This window comes from Solanum lycopersicum, chromosome 1 (genome assembly GCF_036512215.1).
Source record: "Solanum lycopersicum chromosome 1, SLM_r2.1".
In the NCBI taxonomy this organism is placed as follows: Eukaryota; Viridiplantae; Streptophyta; class Magnoliopsida; order Solanales; family Solanaceae; genus Solanum; species Solanum lycopersicum.
The window spans coordinates 51291800-51314082 of NC_090800.1; the positions used below are offsets into that span (position 1 = coordinate 51291800).

Sequence of the window (22283 nt, forward strand, 5' to 3'; positions counted from 1 at the left end):
GTCCAATCTCCCCACATCCATAGCACTCTCTGGGTTCATGCATAGGTCTCTCAGAGATGTGTTGACCGGTCGGAGGTGGACCCCCAACTACAGTCTGTAGTGAAGACTGAATTGGTCGGACCGAGTAACTTCCCGAACCCTGTCCTCTAGTGTAAGTACCATTAAACTCACCTCCCCTTCGAAACCTTTTTGATGTCAATGTCGTAGTGAAGTCGTCTGGCTTCACTCCTTCCACTTCTATCACAAAGTCTACCACTTCTTGGAAGGATTTTGCCGTTGCCGCTATCTGTAAGGCCGAAATCCGCAATTCTGACCTCAACCCCTTCACAAACCGGCGAATCCGCTCTTGAGGACTGAAACAGAGTTGAGTGGCATATCTAGATAGTGCACGGAACTTAGCCTCATAAGCATTAACCGACATCCTACCTTGCTCTAGGCTCAGGAACTCATCCCTTTTCCTATCCCTCAAAGTTCGGGGGATATACTTCTCCATAAACAAGTTAGAGAATGAGGCCCAAGTCATAGGTGGTGCCTCTATTGGTTGACACTCGATATGTGACCGCCACCACATTTTGGCGCTTCCTTGAAACTGATAAGTCACAAACTCCACACCAAACCGTTCTACTATACCCATCTTGTGTAGTAGCTCGTGACAGTCAACCAGAAAATCATAAGCATCCTCCGATTCAGCACCCTTGAAGATCAGAGGTTTCAATTTCAAGAACTTACTGAAAAATTCATGCTGATCATTTGTCATTATAGGCCCAGTAGTCAGACGTGGAAATGTGCCTATATCCAATGGAACATCCATGCGGGGAGCCATAGTAGCCGCATGTTGTACTTCTGAAACCGGGGGTGTTGGCGCAGAAAACACTGGAGGTGCCTGACCTTGATCAGATAACCCGCTAAGATAAGCCAGAACCTGATTGATCATCTCTGGGGTAGGTTGGGGTGGCATTTCCTCATTTTGCACTTGTTCAGTTTCCCCATCCTCCCCTTCTCTTATTACCTCCTCAGTCGGTGGAGGAGTCACTGCCCTAGTATCAGATGGGCTAGGCGCTTGTCCTCTTCCCCTAGAGGACGTCCTCCCACGACCTCTACCACGGCCCCTTGCCGTTTTTCTTCCTCGAGCCACAGCCCCAGTGGCTGGCTCAGTTGTCTCTTGTCTGGCCGGTGTTGATGTTGGCGTAGTCGTTGCTCTAGTTCTAACCATTTGCGAGAGAGAGTGAAGATGGTCAGATACCAATTCGTATCGCCTAGATACCAATTGGACTCAAGTAGTAGCACGAAAGAAAGAATGAAAGAGTGAAGTTTTCCTAAAGTCTTATAGCCTCTCAAGGAAAAGTAAAGGCGTCCCCCTACCGTTCCTTAAGACTCTACTAGACCTGTTCTTGTGTGATGAGACCAACGAACCTAATGCTCTGATACCAAGTTTGTCACGACCCAAAACCGGGCCGCGACTGGCACCCACACTTACCCTCATGTGTGAGCGAACCAACCAATCTAGACCTTAACATTTCAATGTAATATCAACATAAAGTAATGCGGAAGACTTAAACTCATTAATAAAAATCAATAATCAACTTCTATAACTCAAAACTTATCATTCCCCAAAATCTGGAAGTCATCATCACAAGAACATCTATAATCAAATTACTAAACTAAGAGTATTCTAAGAAGCTAAAAATACATAAGAAGCTAGTCCATGCCGGAAGTTCAAGGCATCGAGACTTGAAGAAGAAGATCCAGTCCAAGCTAGAAGCATTAGCTCACCCTGAATTTCCGATGTAGTAAGACTGGCTTGAATTACTGTTGAGTCGAAGACGACGGCACGTTTGCTGCACTCCACAAATAAACAAGAAGAAAACAATAAAAGTAGGGGTCAGTACAAAACATGGGTACTGAGTAGATATCATCGGCCAACTCAAAATAGAAAACAGTATATATTAAGCAATATCATAAAATCAACTAATATCCTTAGCATGCAGCATTTACAGTTACCATAACCCTTGGTTACAACACCAAGCACATCAATGAGGACTCACGCCTCCTCATCATACTTATTTGGGAATTTAGTTCATTAGATTGAGTATATTAACATTTTTCAAGATTCATTATCTTTATTCCCCTCGTGTCGGTACGTGACACTCCGATCCTCATATACTATCCTGGTACCGGAACGTGGCACCCGATCCATATTCTATCCTGGTGTCGGAACGTGACACCCGATCCAATTCTATCCTGGTACCGGAACGTGGCACCCGATCCATATTCTATCCTGGTGTCGGAACGTGACACTCCGATCCTCATATACTATCCTGGTACCAAAACGTGGCACCCGATCCATATTCTATCCTGGTGTCGGAACGTGACACTCCGATCCTCATATACTATCCTGGTACCGGAACGTGGCACCCGATCCCCTAATCTCACTACTTTCATTCATCAAGCCTTCTTTTATACCAAGGCATCATCATTAACAAAGTAGATTAGGGTTTCTTTTCAAGATTTGGGATTCAATAACTTCATCATGCCTATTTATTCATAATTACATAATCACATCATTCATGCACGCATACAATTAAGCATATAGAAGGTTCACAATACTACTAACACATATCATTCGCTATTAAGAGTTTACTACGAGTAGCATGAAATCCATAACCTACCTCCACCGAAGATTAGAAATCAAGCAAGCAAGTTCCTAAAGCTTTGTTCTTCTTCTCGTTTCTCCTCTTTCTCGTTCGTTTCTCTCTCTTTTTCTGTCTCTCTTTGTTCTTTCTATTCCCCTTATTCAACCCTCTTTGTTTTTCCCTAATTAGTATATAATTAAGAATAAAAGGTGGCAATAATACCCCACTAATTAACTTAGGGTTACCTCTTTTAATCCTCAAGAATTTGAGTTATTAATATAAACCCACGAAATCTATAATTAAGGAAAGAATAGTCCAAAAACGTCCCTTAAAACTTCACCAGAAATCCGACTCTGCCTGGGATTTGCGCAACCTGTGACGGGCCGTCGTGCCTGCGACGGTCCGTCCTGCAGGTCGTCGCAGAATTCAGAGACCCAGATTTCCACCAAGGGTCTGTGACGGTCCGTCACACCTGTGACGGTCCGTCCTGCCATTCCGTCACAAAGTTCAGAGAGTTGATCTTCAGTACCCAATTTCAGATTTTCTAAGTGTTTTAAAACGAGACCCTGCGACGGTCCGTCGTGCCCATGACGGTCCGTCGTGGTGTCCGTCCCTTCTGCCAGTTTTTCCAGAATTGAAGTCTGTTGCTCAAAACGACTAAACGGGTCGTTACATTTTATTATCATTAAGTATCAACTAAGGCCTAAGAGTTAATTCATAGCACTAGCTCAAGACAATTTAGGTAATGTTGAATAGATATTATCTATGAATTCTTAGGCACTTGTTTTATAGTGTTATTATTTTTGAGATACGTTAACTCTAGTTTTAGAATTTTTTGTTTTTATTGTTTTAAGATAGTTGTACTCAAGTTTTAGAGTGTTTCTCTAAAAAGTTATTTATTTTGACTTTAACTTTCATTGTTTGTTAGTTGTTATTTAGAGTATGGATTGTCCTACATATTTATCTATATAAACGATCCAAAATTTGAATAAAATTAAGTATCAGATTTAAAAATGCATATAAATACACAATATTATTTCTTCTCATTAGTTTTAGTTATTTATTGATACATCTTGACATTTAACTAAGTATACTTGATTGTTGATTCAATAATATATTTACTTGATAACTTAGTTCTAGTTAGTTGTATAGTGATTTATGTTGAAACATTGGCTAATTAGTAGTAGTTAGTTTCTAATTCATTCATGTATCTAATTGATAAATTAATTCTTATTTATTGTGATACATTTAAAGATACACTTTTCTTTAATTTTGATGCTTCTTTTTCACAACCTTATTATATTAGATACATCATTTTCAATTAGAACATGATACATTATATTAAAATATATATGAATCATATTAAGTGGTACCATCTTCATAAACACAATCTCTGATAAATTATTATCAAATAGCTAATGATACATTATTTTAAAAAGAGATGTGTGAAAAAAAAATTGCTACAAAAATGCACACAAAGTTTAATATTATAACATTTCAATTTAATGTATCAAAATTTCACTAGTTGATAGTTTATTGTAATGTTCTATCAAGGCAAAAGTGAAAAAAATAAAAAATTGAAAATCTATAATCTCAATATAATGTATCAACAACATAACAGTAGTCTAAATACAAGTTCTTTCGTTGTGACTTTATTGTCCACAACTTCCACCATCTACTCACACCTGAAAGCTAGAGATACATTTCATATCAATCAACTCAATTTAAGATACACAATAGCCTAATGAAAACTAACTCTAGATACACGATAATTTATATATTGATACATACTTTCGTATATTGATAAAGAAATTCATATATTGATATATAGAAAAGTATATGTATCTAATGCGTTATAATAACAATGCGCTAACTCACACCTAGAAAATTCATTACATACACATCAAACTAGAATTGAATCAAGTCGGAATCAGTAATGTATCACAATTTTTATATGCTTATACCAATTCAAAAATAAAAAAAGAGAGCATATATGATACTTTATATTGATTATACACAACCCATAGATATGCAAACCCACAAAATATACGTCAAAACTTTAATGTATCAAGTTCTAACCAATAATGTATCATGACTTATCGGTCAATATACAAATTCATGAATGAAAAAAACAATGATTAAAGCACGTGAATATGTGTTGCATACTTTTTGTTATCAATCTTTTAACTTGAAAATCGAAGTTATGGCAAATAAACAACAAATTTTTCCCAAGTTAATTATAAAATAACAACTTTTAATTGCCTTTATATTTGAAATTTGTCATCACTCGTAAGCAACCACCAACACAAAAATAAAGATACCAAGAAAGTTGTCAATAAAACTCAGACCTGATCGTCAATCATAATGAGATTTGTGTAGAATTCGAAGAACACCAAAGCTACTATCTTCAAGTTTTTCTTCCTTCGAAAGTGTAAGTCAAAAATTAAAATATTCATCGTGTATCTTATCAAATTTTCAACAAAAGTTTTGATTCCTTCTTAAGTTTTTTTTAGTTGAAATAGGGACAAAGATGAATAAGGATTTTGAATTTTGAATTGATTTGTTACTTTAGGGTTTAATTTCTCTGATTGACACATCATAGAGGAATTGAATAAGCATAAATCATGGGATTTTAATATGATTTTCTGTTATGTTTTCCTTTTTAAGCGCAACAATCACATTTATAATGTATCATAATTAATATATCCGGACAATCAGTCATGTATTCGAATGGCTGATATTTTAAGGAATTTTTGTAACATAGAAAAAAATAGGAATATAAAGTAATTTAGATTTTACACTAAGGAATTTATGTAAATTATACAAAATAAAAACTACTAAAAAGTTTTTGTCCTTAAAAATGTTAATTGAATGTTTTATCTTTCATTAAAAGATTCACAATAACAAATTTTTCATTTACTGTTCTTTTATAAATTATTATTTAATTATTTTGTAAAAACAAATTAAACACAAACACACTATTTTCACATGGAAAAAAAAAAGAAACACAAATACATTATTAAACGATTTAAATAAGGAATTTCGAAGTTTTTTTTTATATATATAATGAACTTTTAATGAGTTGTTGCTCGTAAAAAATGCCACACATACCATTTTAACCTGCAAGAGTTGGCAACAATAGAAAATTTTCATGTATACACGAGGTAGAAGTCTTCAAATATTAATTGTATTCCGAGACAATATCTTAAGGTTAAAACAATAAGGAAAAGTTTTTTATTAGGAGGATACGTAGGAAACTTATTAATATTGAATTCCTAATTATGAAAAAGAATATTAATAAACTTTTATATTTACGTAACTCTTTATTAGAGTTCTTTTTTTGAACTTTTATTGAGAACTATTAAGCATTAAAATCCTTAAAATGTTGATGAAATTTTTTACCTTTCATGATTAAAGTGTACATAATAGATAAATTTGTCATGAGTATTTTCTTATAATTATTATTTAATTTTTTAGTAAAAATAAAATTTAACATGGTAAAAAAGTGGAAAAGAAGCACAATTCTTTTCTACTATATTAGAAATGGCTTGTTCAACATGTTTGTTTCATCATATCTGAGGGTATTTTTGTTTTTTTGCCATTCTAAAAGATAGCTACGTGTCTTCTTTCCAGATAATCTTTAGAATGCGTGTTTCATTTTCAATGCACATCACTGTTTACCTTCAACTCCAAAAACTTCTCCTTTCTCCAACATTGTTCCAGCCTTCCATGTAATCTTCTTCATATTGGTTCTTTGTTTTTTTCAAACTTGAAAGTACATTAAAAATGTTCCCTAATTTTATCTTTCGTTGACCACTTCTTATTCTATATGGGGTTTGTTGTTCATGTTCAATTTTTCAGCTGCTTTCAAAAGTTTCAATCATTGTGCCTTTAATTTTTGTTTTGTTCTTGTGTTTTCATTAGAAATCAACTTTGGGATAATTATATTTTCATTTTGATTTCTCACATGCAGTAACTAATTTGGTCTTCTTTCATAATAATTCTTTTGAACAAAATGAATTTTTCGTCAAATTCATTTTTTTCTGGATTCCTTCAGTTCAGTTGGTCTTCTTTCTTCATAATTCTTTTAAACTATAGTTCATATATGGGTTTTCCATTGAAATTAACTTTCTGGTTTCTTCATTTTAGTCTTATATTGTTGAATTTTCTTCACCTCCGTCATTTTGAAATTATTTTCACTTGCAGTGTGACGTTAAGGATCTGCAGCTATTTATACCAGAATTTGAGCAAAGGGTATGTCCGTTAATGCTTTCATACGACCTTCATTTCAATTTTTGTGTACATTAGATTCTTCTATAATTTCGTAAAACTATGAAATGCCCTGTCTTTTAAGGATGGATTAATTTGTTGTTCTTATGTTTCGAGTTTTGTAAAACTTATCTATCTTATATGGCTGACCCTAAATATTTTGTTATCTCCATTTTGTAGTAAAATTTTATGCTTTCAGAGTCAAAACATAACTTTTCATCTTGTTCGAGCCCAAGGGCCTTCTTTTGTGCTACTGGCACCAGGTAATTGGTGTGAAGTATATAAGGTTGATTCTTTGTATGTATGTGTCTTATGTTTTAATTGTTAATAATATGATTGTATCTTTTCATGAGCTGAGATCTCTTGTTCAATTGGTAGTTCTGCCATCGACCTTTTTGCAACTGCAAACATTGCTGTTGGTTATTTTCTCATTATGTATGTTGTTACACCTCTTATGTACTGGTTCAATGTCTACAAGGCCAGGAACTCTCCAATATTCTCGGATGGCTTGTTTAAATAAAAAGGTCATGATTACAGCATTTCAAAAATCATAGGCCCTAACTTTCACATTGATTTAGAGAAGTATGACCACGAGGGTCGTCTTTATCTCAGCATTGTCCTTTTACTAACTTATGGATTCAGCTTTGCCTGCCTCACTGCCACGGTTGTTCATGTCTTTCTCTTTCATGGATGGTAAGCTTCATACTTTACTGTTATAATGGATAAAATTCAGTATTTTAATGTGGCAATAGTTTCAGACTAGAAAAGTTTAGTGCATAAAGTTTAGTAACCTTTAGTGAAAGTAACCCCTGCCTCGATGTATAGAATGGAAGCACCACTTGACTAGTTATAGTGGTGCAGGGATCTATGGCATCTCAGTAAGTCTGCTTTACAGGAAAAGAAAATGGACGTGCACACGAAGCTCATGAGAAAATACAAGCAAGTTCCTAAATGGTGGTTCATGATTATACTACGAATAAATATTATAGCAACTGTATTTGTATGTGAATATTACAAAAACCAGCTTCAATTACCATGGTGGGGTGTTTTGTTAGCATGTTGCCTGGCGTTCTTTTTCACCCTCCCAATTGGAGTCATTGCTGTTACCACAAATCAAGTAAGCACACATTTAATTTTCAGTAAAATAACAGCTTAAGATCATCAATAGCTACAATTTTTGTCCAAATACTCACTGTCGGGTTTAGTTAAAATTATAGCTTGGTGTCAGTGTTATGAGTTGCTTTCTTCATTTGGCAACTCTGATGTTCCACGATCTTTGTTGCTCAGACACCTGGTTTGAATGTGATCACGGAGTACATAATACTTTCTACTAGTAGTAAAATGGAAAGACAATGAACTAATGCATATTTAGTTATGAGGATAAATGAAATAGGATAGAAGATAATTCTTTATTATTCTCCATTAGAGAGCTTATAAATATAAAGTAGATTTCAAAAAGTAATTTTTCTTTAATATTTGGTCTTGGCAACATGTTCTAGGAATGATCATTCAACAATTCAAAAACTAGCTTGTTCAGAAAATTGCATATGAAGTAACAAAGTTTTCTTAATTTGAATTTATATTTTTTAAAATAAGTGAGATGGAAATAGATGGTAAGTTGTCAATGGATTAAGACGACTTCACTTTACTTGGAGTTCGTTAGGAACTTCATGTCCTTTGCTTGAATACACTATTTGTTATTAGTGTTGCGGTCTTGCGGATGTTACTGAAATTCACTGCAATTAGTGTAATTTTATTTTTTCAATAGTCTTAGTTTCTCTACTTCTACTTCTTTGGGGGTAAAAAGTGAAGAAGAGGAAAGTGTTGAACTTGCATATGAAGTTTGACTTGATTTTCTAGGGACGAAAAAAAACATTTAAGTCCAACTACTAACTTATACTTAATGTGAGAGTGGAACATAATTTACGTTAACTGAAAAGTTTACAGTGAGATCAGTTTGATCTCTTGTTTGTGGTAAGAATATTGTTCTCAATATATAAGCATAATTTACCAACATGTCTAGAAATTAGGCTCTGAACTTTTGTAAATCTTGTTGTATAGATTTTTGGGTGTCGTAAAAATTGAAGTTATGCAGATATGTTTCATTTTTTTCATGGAACAAAACCTTTTAAGCCGAAAATGTCTTTCTGCTTTGGGATAAACATGTCTTCACCAGTATAGTACTTTCTCTTCACTCAAATATATGTCATGTGTGCATCCTTTGTCATGTTGAGCTTCACTGATCTTTTATGGCTTTTGTATATTTTCATAGTGTGAATTGTTTTCCTCTATAACACTAACCAAAAGAGTTTTATTTATTATTTATCATATAGTTTTTCCATGTCATCATGGTTTCATCAGATTTTGCTCTATTGTGTGTAAATTTCACTTGTAATAGTAAAGGGTGCCTTCTCTTGTTTTGTCTGCATACTGTTTGGATGGTTGGTATATATTGTTCAGCATACTGGTTGATTTACTATAAGTCACACTACCAAACCATATGTATAAAGCTGCAAATGTAGGATATGAAAATAATTTTCCTTCAAGATTTTGTACATATGCTGCACTATGCTAGGTGATCTATAATTTGTATTATTTTGTACAAAGGACTTGTGTTACTTGTGTACAAAGACCCTTCTACATTTACTAAATATTTGAGATTTCATCATTTGAATTAGGCTACTTTGTGCTCTTTTATTCTTGACGTTTCTCTAATTACATATGTTTAACTATGTATTCAACTTTGAACCTATATATTTCTCTCTTTTTTCACTGGTACTTTTTGTCAGGGTGATAAGCGATAAAAATGTACCACTACATAAATGATAAACATTCAATGCAAATAAAGTAGCCTGGAACTTATTTTATGCTTTTAGCTCAGAAAATTTGTTTAATGTTGGGCCCGTACTTGTACGGGCCATCTCTACCTAGTATGTTAATAAATCATTTGAAAGGGAATTTTAAGATGCATAAAGTCAAGCCCGTTCAAGAAGTTTGAGGGCTAAAGCCAAACTTCACAGAGATTTTTTTTTGTGAAAATTATGTAAATCACATAGTGTAAAACATAAATTACCTCCTATCCCTATTCTTTTTTAATTTATAAAAAATCTCTTATTTTTAATAAGTTTCTGATACATAATAAAACAGTCGGATACATTATATAGTGTTCCATTTTATCCATTTGTTGAGTAATTTGGGGATAAAAAACTGAAATTTGAATTAATTCCTATTTTTAATATGCCACAGTTATTAATCCCTTAAAAAAGGCATTAACTTGTGTGTTTCAAAATCAGTTTTATACAATATAATACTCTAAATTAAATTATATTTTTCATTAGTGATTTTTCCTTTTTTTGGGTGATTAAAAACTGAAATTTGAATTAATTCCTACTTTTAATATGCCACGGTTATTAATCCCTTAAAAAAGGCATTAACTTGTGTGTTTCAAAATCAGTTTTATACAATATGATACTCTAAATTAAATTATATTTTTTCATTAGTGATCTTCCCTTTTTTTTGGCAGAAAACGATATTTTGATTAGTGATCTTCCCTTTTCTTGACAGAAACGATATTCAAAATTTCCTTGAAGGTAATTTTGTATCCGGTTTCGTAATGAATATTACGATATTGCTAAGGCATTCAGGAATATGGGAAAGTGAGGTTACATACAATCAATACAAAAATGATGGGATAGTGGTCGGGGAAAATATTTCATATATGAATCTAATCTCCGCAATTGCTACTGAATTAAATATTGATGAATTGAAAAAAATATTATTATCCCGATATATTGTAGAGGGCAATTCTTCTCCGATGATAATTAGGAATGATATGGGTGTGAAGTTATTTATAAAAATAAAGAAGCAAGAGGTTGGATTCAATATGTATCCGCTTTGCATCATACAAATGATAAAAGTACAGAGGAGTTACAAATTTTTGATTCAACCAGTGGTGCAATTATGTGTATTGAAGGTGGACAAAGAGACGCTAATGCTCTAAACGTTGTTGAATCAAACATTGGTGATTCTTGTTACATACCCGAGATGGAGAAAGAAAATTATATATATCAGATACAAATATATCAAATGTGGAGACGATTCAATTGTACAAGGATAAAGCAACGCTTGTGGCTGTAATGATGAAATACAAAATTAAAACTAGCTTCAATTTTAGAGTTAAACGGTCAGATACAAAAAGGTATGTAAGTATTTCATAGTTGATTTTTGTTTACACACTTTAGAGAATGATATTTTTGGATAAATTTGGATTATTTACATGGTTAGTATATCACTTTGTGTTGGATAATTACAAATTTTTTTTGTATAAGTCAAAGATGGAATTATAATTGTGACAATTTAATTTATTTTGTATTATTATGTTGACGTGTCTGTGAACGTGTGTAGGAGGTAAAACACAGTGGACATTTATATGAATGTTAAAATAGTTTGTTTGACATGAATATAATATGAGGTGTTATTGTAAATGTTACATACCTTTACATACATTGACTCTAATTATCAAAAATTTTGTATCAAATCTTAAAGTTTCAAGTATGCATTTTTACTAATAACTAACAAATTTATATGGTATAATTGCAGCTATGTTTTAGAGTGTTATTCAGAGAAATGTTGTTGGAAATTAAATGCGTCTGTTAGGAAAAACACTGATATATTCAAAGTAAGATACTTCAACAGTAAGCATACATGTCCATTAAGGGATAGGGTATTAAGTAAAGTACAAGCTACTGTTGGATTTATTGGTGCTTTTACGGCTCCAAAATTGGTAAATCATAAAAGAAAACATACTCCAAATGATATAATTGATGATGTTAGGAAAATGTATGGTGTTGAAATTTCTTACCAGCAAGCATGACGTGCTAAAGAACGTGCACTAGAGTTGATAAGGGGCAATCCTGCAGATGCATATAAAAATATGCCAAGATACATACATATGTTGGAAACGGTGCATCCAAATTCTTATATACGGATGCACAAATCAGAAAAAAATGAATTTATGTATCTATTAATTGCTTTAAGGCCTTTGATGAGAGGGTTTGAGTTCTGTAGGCCTGTTGTTGTTGTTGTTGATGGTCACATCTTAGTGGAGCTTACAAAGGGACATTTGTATCCGCAAGTACTCTTGATGGGGCAGGTATGCCATGTTGCTGAATAATTATAATTTTTTAAAATGATAATAATAACATTGTTTCAACATTATGTATCAAGTATATTAATATTGTGTGTTGACTATGTTAAGGTTGCATATTACCATTAGCTTACGGGATCGACCAATACGGAAAATGATTGTTCATGGACATGGTTCTTCACACAGTTTAAAAATGCATTTGGTGAGAGAGAAAAAATGTGTGTTGTTTCTGATAGAAACGAAAGCATAATGGAGAGTGTTAGTATAGTTTATCCAAATGTTTCACATTTTGCATGCATATGGCACTTGTGGAAAAATGTTTGTACATACTACAAGAGAAGTAAAAACACTCTAAGTGATCTGTTTTATTCGATGGCTAAGGCTTATCGAAAAAAGGATTTGAAAAATTGATGGCTAAAGTGGAAAAAGTAGATGGCAGAGTTAAAAAGTATCTTGACGAGGCTGGCTATGAAAGGTGGTCTAGATCTCATGTAACAGTGAATAGGGGTAGAATGATGACATCTAACATTGCAGAATGTATCAATGGTTGTCTTGTAGATGCACGGCAATTACCTGTTTTGGGCTTTTTGGAAGAAGCCAGAATTCTATTTGGTTCTTGGAACTGCAAAAATAGAGAAATAGCATCTTATACAAAGGAAACATTAGGGAGGAAATTTGAAGAGATGCTGATTATAAACGCGTCCAAATGTTCGAAAATGAAGGTATTTATTCATATATCAAATATTATGTATCTTGCTTTAATATTTTAAGGTTTTTTTTGTATCAAAAAATTTAACAGTAACTTTTTAAAAACTATTGCAGGTTGTTGCATTTTCAGAATTCATTTTTTTCAGTTTATGAAGGTGGTATAAGATACATCGTTTGCCTTGAGAGAAAGAATTGTTCTTGTGGTAGACTTCAGCATGATGAAATACCTTGTGCGCATGCAATGACTGTTTTGAAGAAGAAGAATATCAAAGATGTACACCATACTATTCTGATTACTATAAACCTGATGCATTAGCCAACACCTATGTAGTTCCAATGGAACCAATGCCGGACAAAAGTGATTGGACAGTTTCGGAAAGTGTTTCGGAAGAAGTTGTCTTATCACCAAGATACAAAAAAATGCCTGGTAGACCAAGAAAAAAAAGAAAGAAAAATACAGATGAAAAGCTAAGCGAAAACACAAATTGTTGTGGACGATGTGGACAAGAAGGTCACAATAGAAGAACATGTACTTTCTTTCCAAAAGATTCATAATGATTATGTTTCAGGAGTTCCTTTAATAAATGTAATAGTGTAGCATTTGGTTCCACTGTTACACATAGATTCTGATTCAATAAATTTCTTTGATCATTTGGTAATGTGTTCTCTAATTCTTTATTTTTTGCTAAACTCTATTTAAATTTGACATTATATTTATGTATCAAATACTTCATTTTATAATGCTTATTCAAACTTACTTTAATCAATATTAATTGCGAAAATTTCACCCAAATTATTTTCAGTTCTAATTTAATTTAATTTAGTAATATAGTATCATGTGTGTAGATACTTAAAAAAATTTCATATTTTGAAGGGCAAATAATTGTTCGTAATATATATAAATTAGTACTGAATATATCTTATTTGTACAAAAGATATTAATTTTTTTTTTAAAAAAACCGACGTGTATCAAGTGTAATAACTAGTATCACTGTTTGTGATATTATATATTTTGATATTTCATATATCATATACAATATATAATTACGTATATAATTTTCTTTTTTTGTATCATACAATATATTAAAGATATTAATTTTTTTTTTGAAAAAACTGGCGTGTATCAAGTGTAATAACTAGTATCACTGTTTGTGATATTATATATTTTGATATTTCATGTATCATATACAAAATATAATTACGTATATAATTTTCTTTTTTTGTATCATACAATATATTTACGTATATATAATAAGTGTTTTTTATGACAATAATTACATTAATGTAATTATTATTATAGTTTTGATACAATAATGACATTAATGTCCCACTACTGTATACATAATTCCTGAATTCATAACGGTGATAAAAAAAATTAAAGTAATAGAATAAACAATTTTAAAAATCAAAACACTTTCATAATTTAACAATATGTGTTGTTATGTTAATAAATACTTCAAACATCTTGTTTAACTCCAAAAAAACAAAAAAAAATCAAACATTGAAAACTAACTAGCCTACATTAACAATTTCATCTTCAGATGATGGGTTTAATACATTCTTTATTCTTGGAGGGTCATCACTGTTGCTAACATATCCAGCATTCATCTTGTCGAGACCATACTTCAATAAAAGTATCGCATATCTTTTGCGAAGATAGCTACTCTCAAAACTATTACATGACATGTTGATTTTGTCACTTAGAAATTCTGCATATACAGCTACGAACAGTCCGCAATCACTACAAAAATAATAAGATTAATTATAAGGATGAATTAGATACAAAAAATAAAATAAAATAATAAACAATACTCACAAGCTATCACTTATTTGTTGCATGTTGTCTTGAGCAAACTCCACATTAAACGAATGTTGTGGACCCAAAGTTCTCCAGTTTTCATGTCTTTATATGCATCCGATGCTGCCCAATCTGTTCGCTCCTTTTTTTCAAAAAACCCACTATCATGAAGGTAGTTTGGAAGGATTTGAGACAACTTCTTGATGTCTGTAAAATGAACTCTGTTCCTTGATCCCGAAGTTGAGTCATACACCCTTATAAGCCTTTCTTTTAGAACCACAACAGCCAACACCCAATGAAAATTTTCATAACAGTTTACAGGAATGTAAACCTCATCTACTAAATGCCATGGTAAAGCAACAGGAATATAAAAACCATTGATAATGTTAATGATAGACCTTTCATGAACTGATACGGCAGCAGCACGAAACATGTGTTCTTGTGTGCTAATTGTATCATCTGCATGACTGTTATAATACCTTGAATATGCTTTGTTTATATGAGACTTAAACAAGCAATTGACTGTAGTATATCTATACTGATCCATGCTTCTTTGTTTGGACTTCTTGCGGAGATAGTAAAAGATTACATCTATATGCTGCAAAATAAGAGAAAACATAATACATGGTAAAATGTAATTGATAAGTGAAAAACATATGCAAGAACTAATTCTATATCCTAACTGATAAATATAATTTAAATAATCAAGTTGATACTTAATATTAATAACAATCTGCAACATGATACAAAAAAGTGTAATAGTATTTGATACTTATTATTAACTACATATAATATAGTAATTTTTAATGTGATACCTAAAAATCACAATTTGACAAAATAATGTATATGATACCTCATCAGTCCAACATCTATTCGGCTGTGACATGGTATAAAATCAGTTCTTGTCCATAGGAAATGCGACAACAAAGTCAATATAATCAAAACCAAATGAAGCAGACTTTGCTCTGTATTTCTCCTCGGATTGTTTCCTATACACAGAAATAATTTTTAGAACAAATTAAAATAATATTATACGATACAAAATTAGCAAGACATATTATAAGAACTTACTTGTTCGCATGTGATATTAAGAGACCTTTTTCAATCCATTGCGAGAACTCGTCCATCATACCTATTGACAATTGTTCAAGAATACCACAACCTTCAAATGGATAGAGTGGGAGAACATCACCATCTATTTTTGCCTTGCCTTTATCGCTGGATCCAAAATCTGTCAAATATGGAGACCGTATAATTCTTGAAGGCATCCTGTATCATGGTGCTGGAGTCTCAGTATCAGGAAGAAGTGAAAATTTCTTTATGGGTAGTTGGGTGGGTAGTTGGCTATCAGATAACCAAAAAGGACTCTCAATTAGTTCCCCATGACTAATCAAACATAGTGGTTTGACATTGGTTTCCACTTCTGTAGATGTATCAACAGGAAACAGACTTGTAGTGTGCTTTTCTATGTTGTGCTGAAGTGTATCAACATCATGTTCATCCGCATTAAAATTTTTGTGTCTGAGCGAGAGGCTTCACCAGTTGTATAATCCTAATAAATATGATGTTAGACTAAATTCTGACACAAACAAAAAAATTAATGTATACTGATTCATAATATTTGTACTTACATTTTCATTATTAAGAGCAACTTTTTCAATCAAAACATGACTACGCTGTGGTGAGTGTATAACCTCTATGGCATCCTCCATATATTGTTCCTTTGAACAATCCATGTGATTAGGTGAAACAGATTGTTGATCCACTTTATCTGTCTGTACAATACCAAAACATAATACATAATTCTATTAAATTAAAAGGCAGATTATAAAAAGATGAATAAAAATACCATTTGCAATCACATATAAAATAATATCATGATGTTTTTAAGTGTCATATACAAACTTTTTCAATATTGATATCATTAACCTGTTCATCAACATCAACAGCAGATCCACCAATATCTTGATCAACATTATGTTTCTGTTCAAAAAAAAAAATCGATAAGTGCCAATGAAATTGAACAAAAAAAAGAAAAAAAATATTTTTTCAGTTTTGTTGTCAACCTATACGCAAATTACACAATTTTTAAAGAATTCATAATAAATAACAATAATTATAAAACATATATAATTTTCACAAAAAAATATATGATTGTAATACTCACATAACCCTTCAAGTATTGCTTCAGTCCCTCTAATTGTGAATTTTCAAAAATTACTTTTCAAAAATCTGAATTTACGGGAACATTAGATACATTGTTAGCTTGAGAAGTTGGTAAATCTGGAGTGTAAACATTCTGATTTGGTTGTTTTTCTGCTGTTGTTGATTTGGAAACCTTTGTTTTATGTGGATGTACAACCTTTGTTCTCTTCAATGGTGGGGTAGATCCTGTGCTAGAGACTCGTGTTGATCTCCTCAACAATTGATCCGGTGGTTCAGATGAAAAGTCTTCAAATCCAGGAACCTCTTGTGGCTTCCCAACATCAATATTAACATTTGATGTATCAGGTTCATCATGAGTTACATGACTGGGTTGAGGTAATTGCATTGCTGTACATTCCTCCCCATTTGGCTGAATATTTGTACAATTATGCTGAAAAATAACAAAATATTGAATCATTGTTAGAACGAACAAAAAATGTATCGATAAGTACCAAAAAAATACTAAACATTTATATATTAATTACCTCAGTGGAAACGCTTTCCATAAACATCTCAAATTTGGGCTTTTCAGTCACAACTTTCCAATTGCAAATTCTTGGAATAACATTTTGTTCTTTAACCGCAATCTCATTATCCAACACAGAAGCACATTCATATATCCATACATTAAGTGTATACGGCACACCATTTAAGCGATACATTTTTTTCTCAGATTTGAACTCTTGTCTAAGTGAATTCATTAAACTTCTTAAAGCCCGTTGACCCCATGGATACTGCCGATAAGTACCATCTTCAATCATTAAAAAATCTTCAATTGGAATTGCTGCAGTACCAAGTTGAGATAATACAAAAGAGTGGATGAAAAACATGATAGCCATCTGAAGTTGATCATCGATATTATCCCAACCACCCAACATGAATCGATCTACCAGGCGTCGTTTATTTACACTGTAATTAGGCCCAGGAAAATACCTCTGAACTAGCCTACTTCTTTTTGAATCTGGATAAATAAAATTCTTAATATTTCCACTGCATTTCAATCCAGTAATAATCGCAAATTCTTTCAATAGTAAAGGTTAAGATATTTCCTTTAGCATGTCGAATGTGAAGCTCCTCGGCTAGATTGTCTTGCTCCACCTCTAAAAGAAGTAAATACTTGGTGATCTGACTTTGGTAGTTACATTTAGGAATATTCAAATATGAACCAAATATAGTATTCCTAAATAATTCGGTACCCTCAACCCCCATTGATAACTCTAAGTCTCTTAATATATTTGAATTGTAAGTACAACCAAACTTAAGAGTGTTTGGGAATTTGTTTAACCACATAATTCATATTCTGCAATTGAAAAAAGTGATATTGATATTTAATATAACCAAAAATCTTAATATGATACATAAAATGCAAAAATAAACTTGATACATAATTCTAACAACCTATCATAAGTCAGTCAAAATGATACTTAACAGACACTTTATAGCCAACATGATACAAAAAATGCAAAGTTGTACTTGATACATAAGTGTAACTACAGTAATAAGTCTGTCTACTTGATACTAACATAATACAAAAAATGCAAAGTCGTATTTGATACATAAGTGTAACTACAATTATAAGTCTGTCTACTTGATACTAACTTGATACAAAAAATGCAAAGTCGTACTTGATATATAAGTGTAGCTACAATTATAAGTTTGTCTAATTGATACTAACATAATACAAAAAATGCAAAGTTATACTTGATACAAAAAATGCAAAGTCGTACTTGATACATAAGTGTAACTACAATTATAAGTTTGTCTACTTGATACTAACATGATACAAAAAATGCAAAGTTATACTTGATACATAAGTGTAACTACAATTATGAGTCTGTCCACTTGATACTTTATATAAACGACAAACTTTAACATGATACATGAAACATAAATTGTGCTTGATACATAATTGTAACAACACAATGCAAACCAGTCAAAATGATACTTATGTTGATTCAAACATACATATAATTCTGTAATTTGAAATTTAAACTTAAGTTTACATATTCTCTATAATTTGAAATTTAAATTTACATACACTTTTGACAGCAACATGATCAAATATACTATATCTGATAAATTAGAAAACAACATTATATGCTATATGTGATAATTGATACAGGAAATTAACATTATATGCTTATTAAAGATCTAATAAGCATAAACCCCAAAAAGAGGTGACAACCAAGAAGAGGGGCAACTGGATTTTGATTTACATAATTTTTTTTGAATTTCAACTTATTTATACATTAGTCATACTTAATAAACAAAATGTACAAGAAAAATAGTATCTTCTGAATCAGATAAATAATCTAAAAAATATAATTGATACAGGAAATTAACATTATATGCTTATTAAAGATCTAATAAGCATAAACCCCAAAAAGAGGTGACAACCAAGAGGAGGGGCAACTGGGTTTTGATTTACATTTTTTTTTTGAATTTCAACTTATTTTTACATTAGTCATACTTAATAAAAAAAATGTACAAGAAAAATAGTATTTTCTAAATCAGATAAATAATCTAAAAAATATAATTGATACAGGAAATTAACATTATATGCTTATTAAAGATCTAATAAGCATAAACCCCAAAAAGAGGTGACAACCAAGAGGAGGGGCAACTGGGTTTTGATTTACATAATTTTTTTTTGAATTTCAACTTATTTATACATTAGTCATACTTAATAAACAAAATGTACAAAAAAAATAGTATTTTCTGAATCAGATAAATAATCAACAAAATATAAAAATATTTTTTCTGATAATACAAAAAAGTCATTGCATGTGACAAAAAAAAATTACAAAAAATAAATAAAATCAAAATACGTACCAATGGCAGTGGAGGTCTGGATATGGCCATTGCAAGCTTTCTACCCCTCTTCTTGGGTGTCTTTGCATGTGCCTCTTTTTGTGTTTTATGATTCTTCGAACTTTGGTTATCCATTGTTAGAAGATTATGCAAGCTCTTAGACTTGTTTTCAACCAATTTTGAATCTTCAAAAATACAGATTTGCTTAGAGTTTGAAGTGATTATTTGAGGTATCCCAATACTAAATGATTTAGAAAAATAAAAGAATGAAAAAAAGAAAATCGAAGAAGAACACAATACTTTTCAAGAATATTGGACGAAAATGGCGGACAGAGTAGACGAAATTGGTGTTTTTGATTTTCCAAGGTGGACAAAGTATACAAAAATGGCGGACAGATTATATGAAGGCGTACGGACGGAGAGCACAATTTTGATTTTAAATGGCGGACAGATATGGCAGACAGATTAGACGAAGGCGTACGGACGGAGAGCACAATTTTGATTTTCAAAGGCGGACAAAGTAGAAAAAAATGGCGGACAGTTTAGAGGAAGGCGAACGGACGGAATAAAGAGATTTTGATTTTCAAAATTAAGAAGATGAACAGTTGAGTAATTGGTTAGTATTAATTTTTGGAGTGGTGTAAAAGGGTTCTTTATTTGGGGAAAATAAAGAGTAAAATTAGGGGTAATATTTAATTGGTTAGTATTAATTATGGGAGTCGTGTAAATGAATTTTTTATTTGGGGAAAATAGAGAGTATAATTAGGGGTAAGATTTAATTGGTTTGTATTAATTAGGATTCTAATATAATAATGTATCTGTTAGATTAAATTTATTAAAAAATAGGGATTTTAATAATTTTTTAAAAAAATAAGGGAAATATGGAAAATATGTAAACTTAAATTGTATATTGAGGAATTAATCCTTTTTTTAGTTATAATATATAAATTGAATAACTTTAACATACTCAATCTAATCCTATAAATGAAATGATTTCAAGAAGGTAAGATGTACATATACCTTATAAAATAAGAATGTAAAGAAAGAAAACTTGTAATGAGAAAATATTATATAAAGTTAACTTAATAAAATCTGTCTCAAAAAATTAAAAAGTTTATATTATGATATTGATATAGTTGCGTTGAATTTGATAAATTGATATAAAATATTAAAATAGTATTGATTTGTTGTAGTGCTTGAAATTAAAAGTATACACCAAAAATCAAATCGACTTTTTTTATTAAGCACATAACAATAGATTTTGAGCTCGTTTGGATTGACTTAAAAAGTAGCATTTAAGTCAAAAGTAAAAAGCCAAACTTAAATGACTTTTAAGTCAAAAGATAAAAAGTAGGGGCACTACTTATTATTTTTAACTGATTATTAGTTATTTTTAACCTTGTCAAACACTTCCTAGCTTATTAATAAGTCGTTTCTTTAACTTATTTTAATATTTGTCAAATATTTTTAGAAGTCAAAACTGACTTAAAGTAGGTTTGATCAACTTTTTTGTATAATACAAAAGGTTTGACAGTGTCACGATCCAAATCGGGTCGTGAGTGACACCTACACTTAACTCCTAGGTGGGCAAACCAACGAACAAGAATAATCAGAAACTCAGAATTTGATTATATATAGTTTCCCAAAACCTGAAAGTCATCACAATAAGGACATCTAATTTCCAATTACTAAGTCTAAGAGAGTCAAAGACACCAAAGAAAATTAATAAAATAGTTTATATCCGAAAACTAAGGACATCATGTCATGACCAAGAGAATCCAACAAGCTCTTGAATAGAGACTCACCTTGGAACCTGAAATGCTGGAGGTTGACTAGAGTTGAGGGCAACTCAAAATCGCTGGTACGCCCACTGCACTCCATAAAAGGAAAACGGAAACACAAGTGGGGCCAGTACAGGGCAATATGTACTGAGTAGGTATCATCGGTCAACCAAAAATAGAAACTAATATACAATGAATAATAGTATGAAATCAACTATGACACCTAACCGGTAGCAAACAACAAACAACATGAACAAGTGTCAACAACATTAAAGTAAGTACGTAATAAGTCAACGATATCAAGATCACACATGAGGACTCATGCCTCCAAACCAAACTATTTTGGGAGTTGAGTTCTTTGAGATTGAGTATCTTCCATTAATTCAACATGTTTTTCCTTTAATATTATCGTGTCAGAATGTGACACTCTGATCCAATAATACTGTGTCGAAACGTGACACTCCGATCCAAAAATTTCGTATCGAAACGTGACACTCCGATTCAACAATATCGTGTCGAAACGTGACACTTGGATCCAAGAATATTGTGTGAGAACGTGACACTCTGATCTAAGAATACCGTGTCGAAATGTGACACTCCAATCCAATAATATCATTAATTTAATATTTAAATTCACCATTTTCCATTCGTTAATAATATTTCATTGAGCCTTCTTTATTCAAGGCAACACTTCAATAAAGAGGTTCAAGAATATAAATTATACGGTCTCAGAATTTCAGACTAATCACAAAATACACAACCAAACCACAAAATCACACAATCAAGTACATACAAAACTTCATAATATCATTCAATGCATATCAATCACTATTAAGAATTTACTATCACATAGCATAAACCATAACCTACCTTCACTGAAGAACCGAAGTCAATCAACTACTTTTCAATACTTTTCCTTTCCTCAAAGCCTT

The 22283-nt window shown here is 31.7% G+C and overlaps 1 protein-coding gene and 1 pseudogene across 1 annotated transcript; one reads left to right on the forward strand and one right to left on the reverse strand.

The window, feature by feature from the left end:
• Window positions 1-12458: 12458 nt before the first annotated feature.
• On the forward strand, window positions 12459-13072 carry LOC104646892 (uncharacterized). The gene is made up of 2 exons (XM_069294567.1): window positions 12459-12770; window positions 12887-13072. The coding sequence occupies exons 1-2, from the start codon at window positions 12459-12461 to the stop codon at window positions 13070-13072; spliced, it is 498 nt and encodes a 165-aa protein (XP_069150668.1).
• Window positions 13073-13092: 20 nt separating this feature from the next.
• Window positions 13093-19705, reverse strand: LOC138342250 (uncharacterized; annotated as a pseudogene).
• Window positions 19706-22283: the final 2578 nt, after the last annotated feature.

Bases quoted from the DNA above. Each gene is read 5' to 3' on its own strand.
- LOC104646892 (XM_069294567.1), top strand. From the start codon at position 12,459: ATGGCTAAAGTGGAAAAAGTAGATGGCAGAGTTAAAAAGTATCTTGAC. The intron at 12,771-12,886 runs GTATTTATTCAT...TTGCATTTTCAG, and splicing joins CCAAATGTTCGAAAATGAAG to AATTCATTTTTTTCAGTTTA.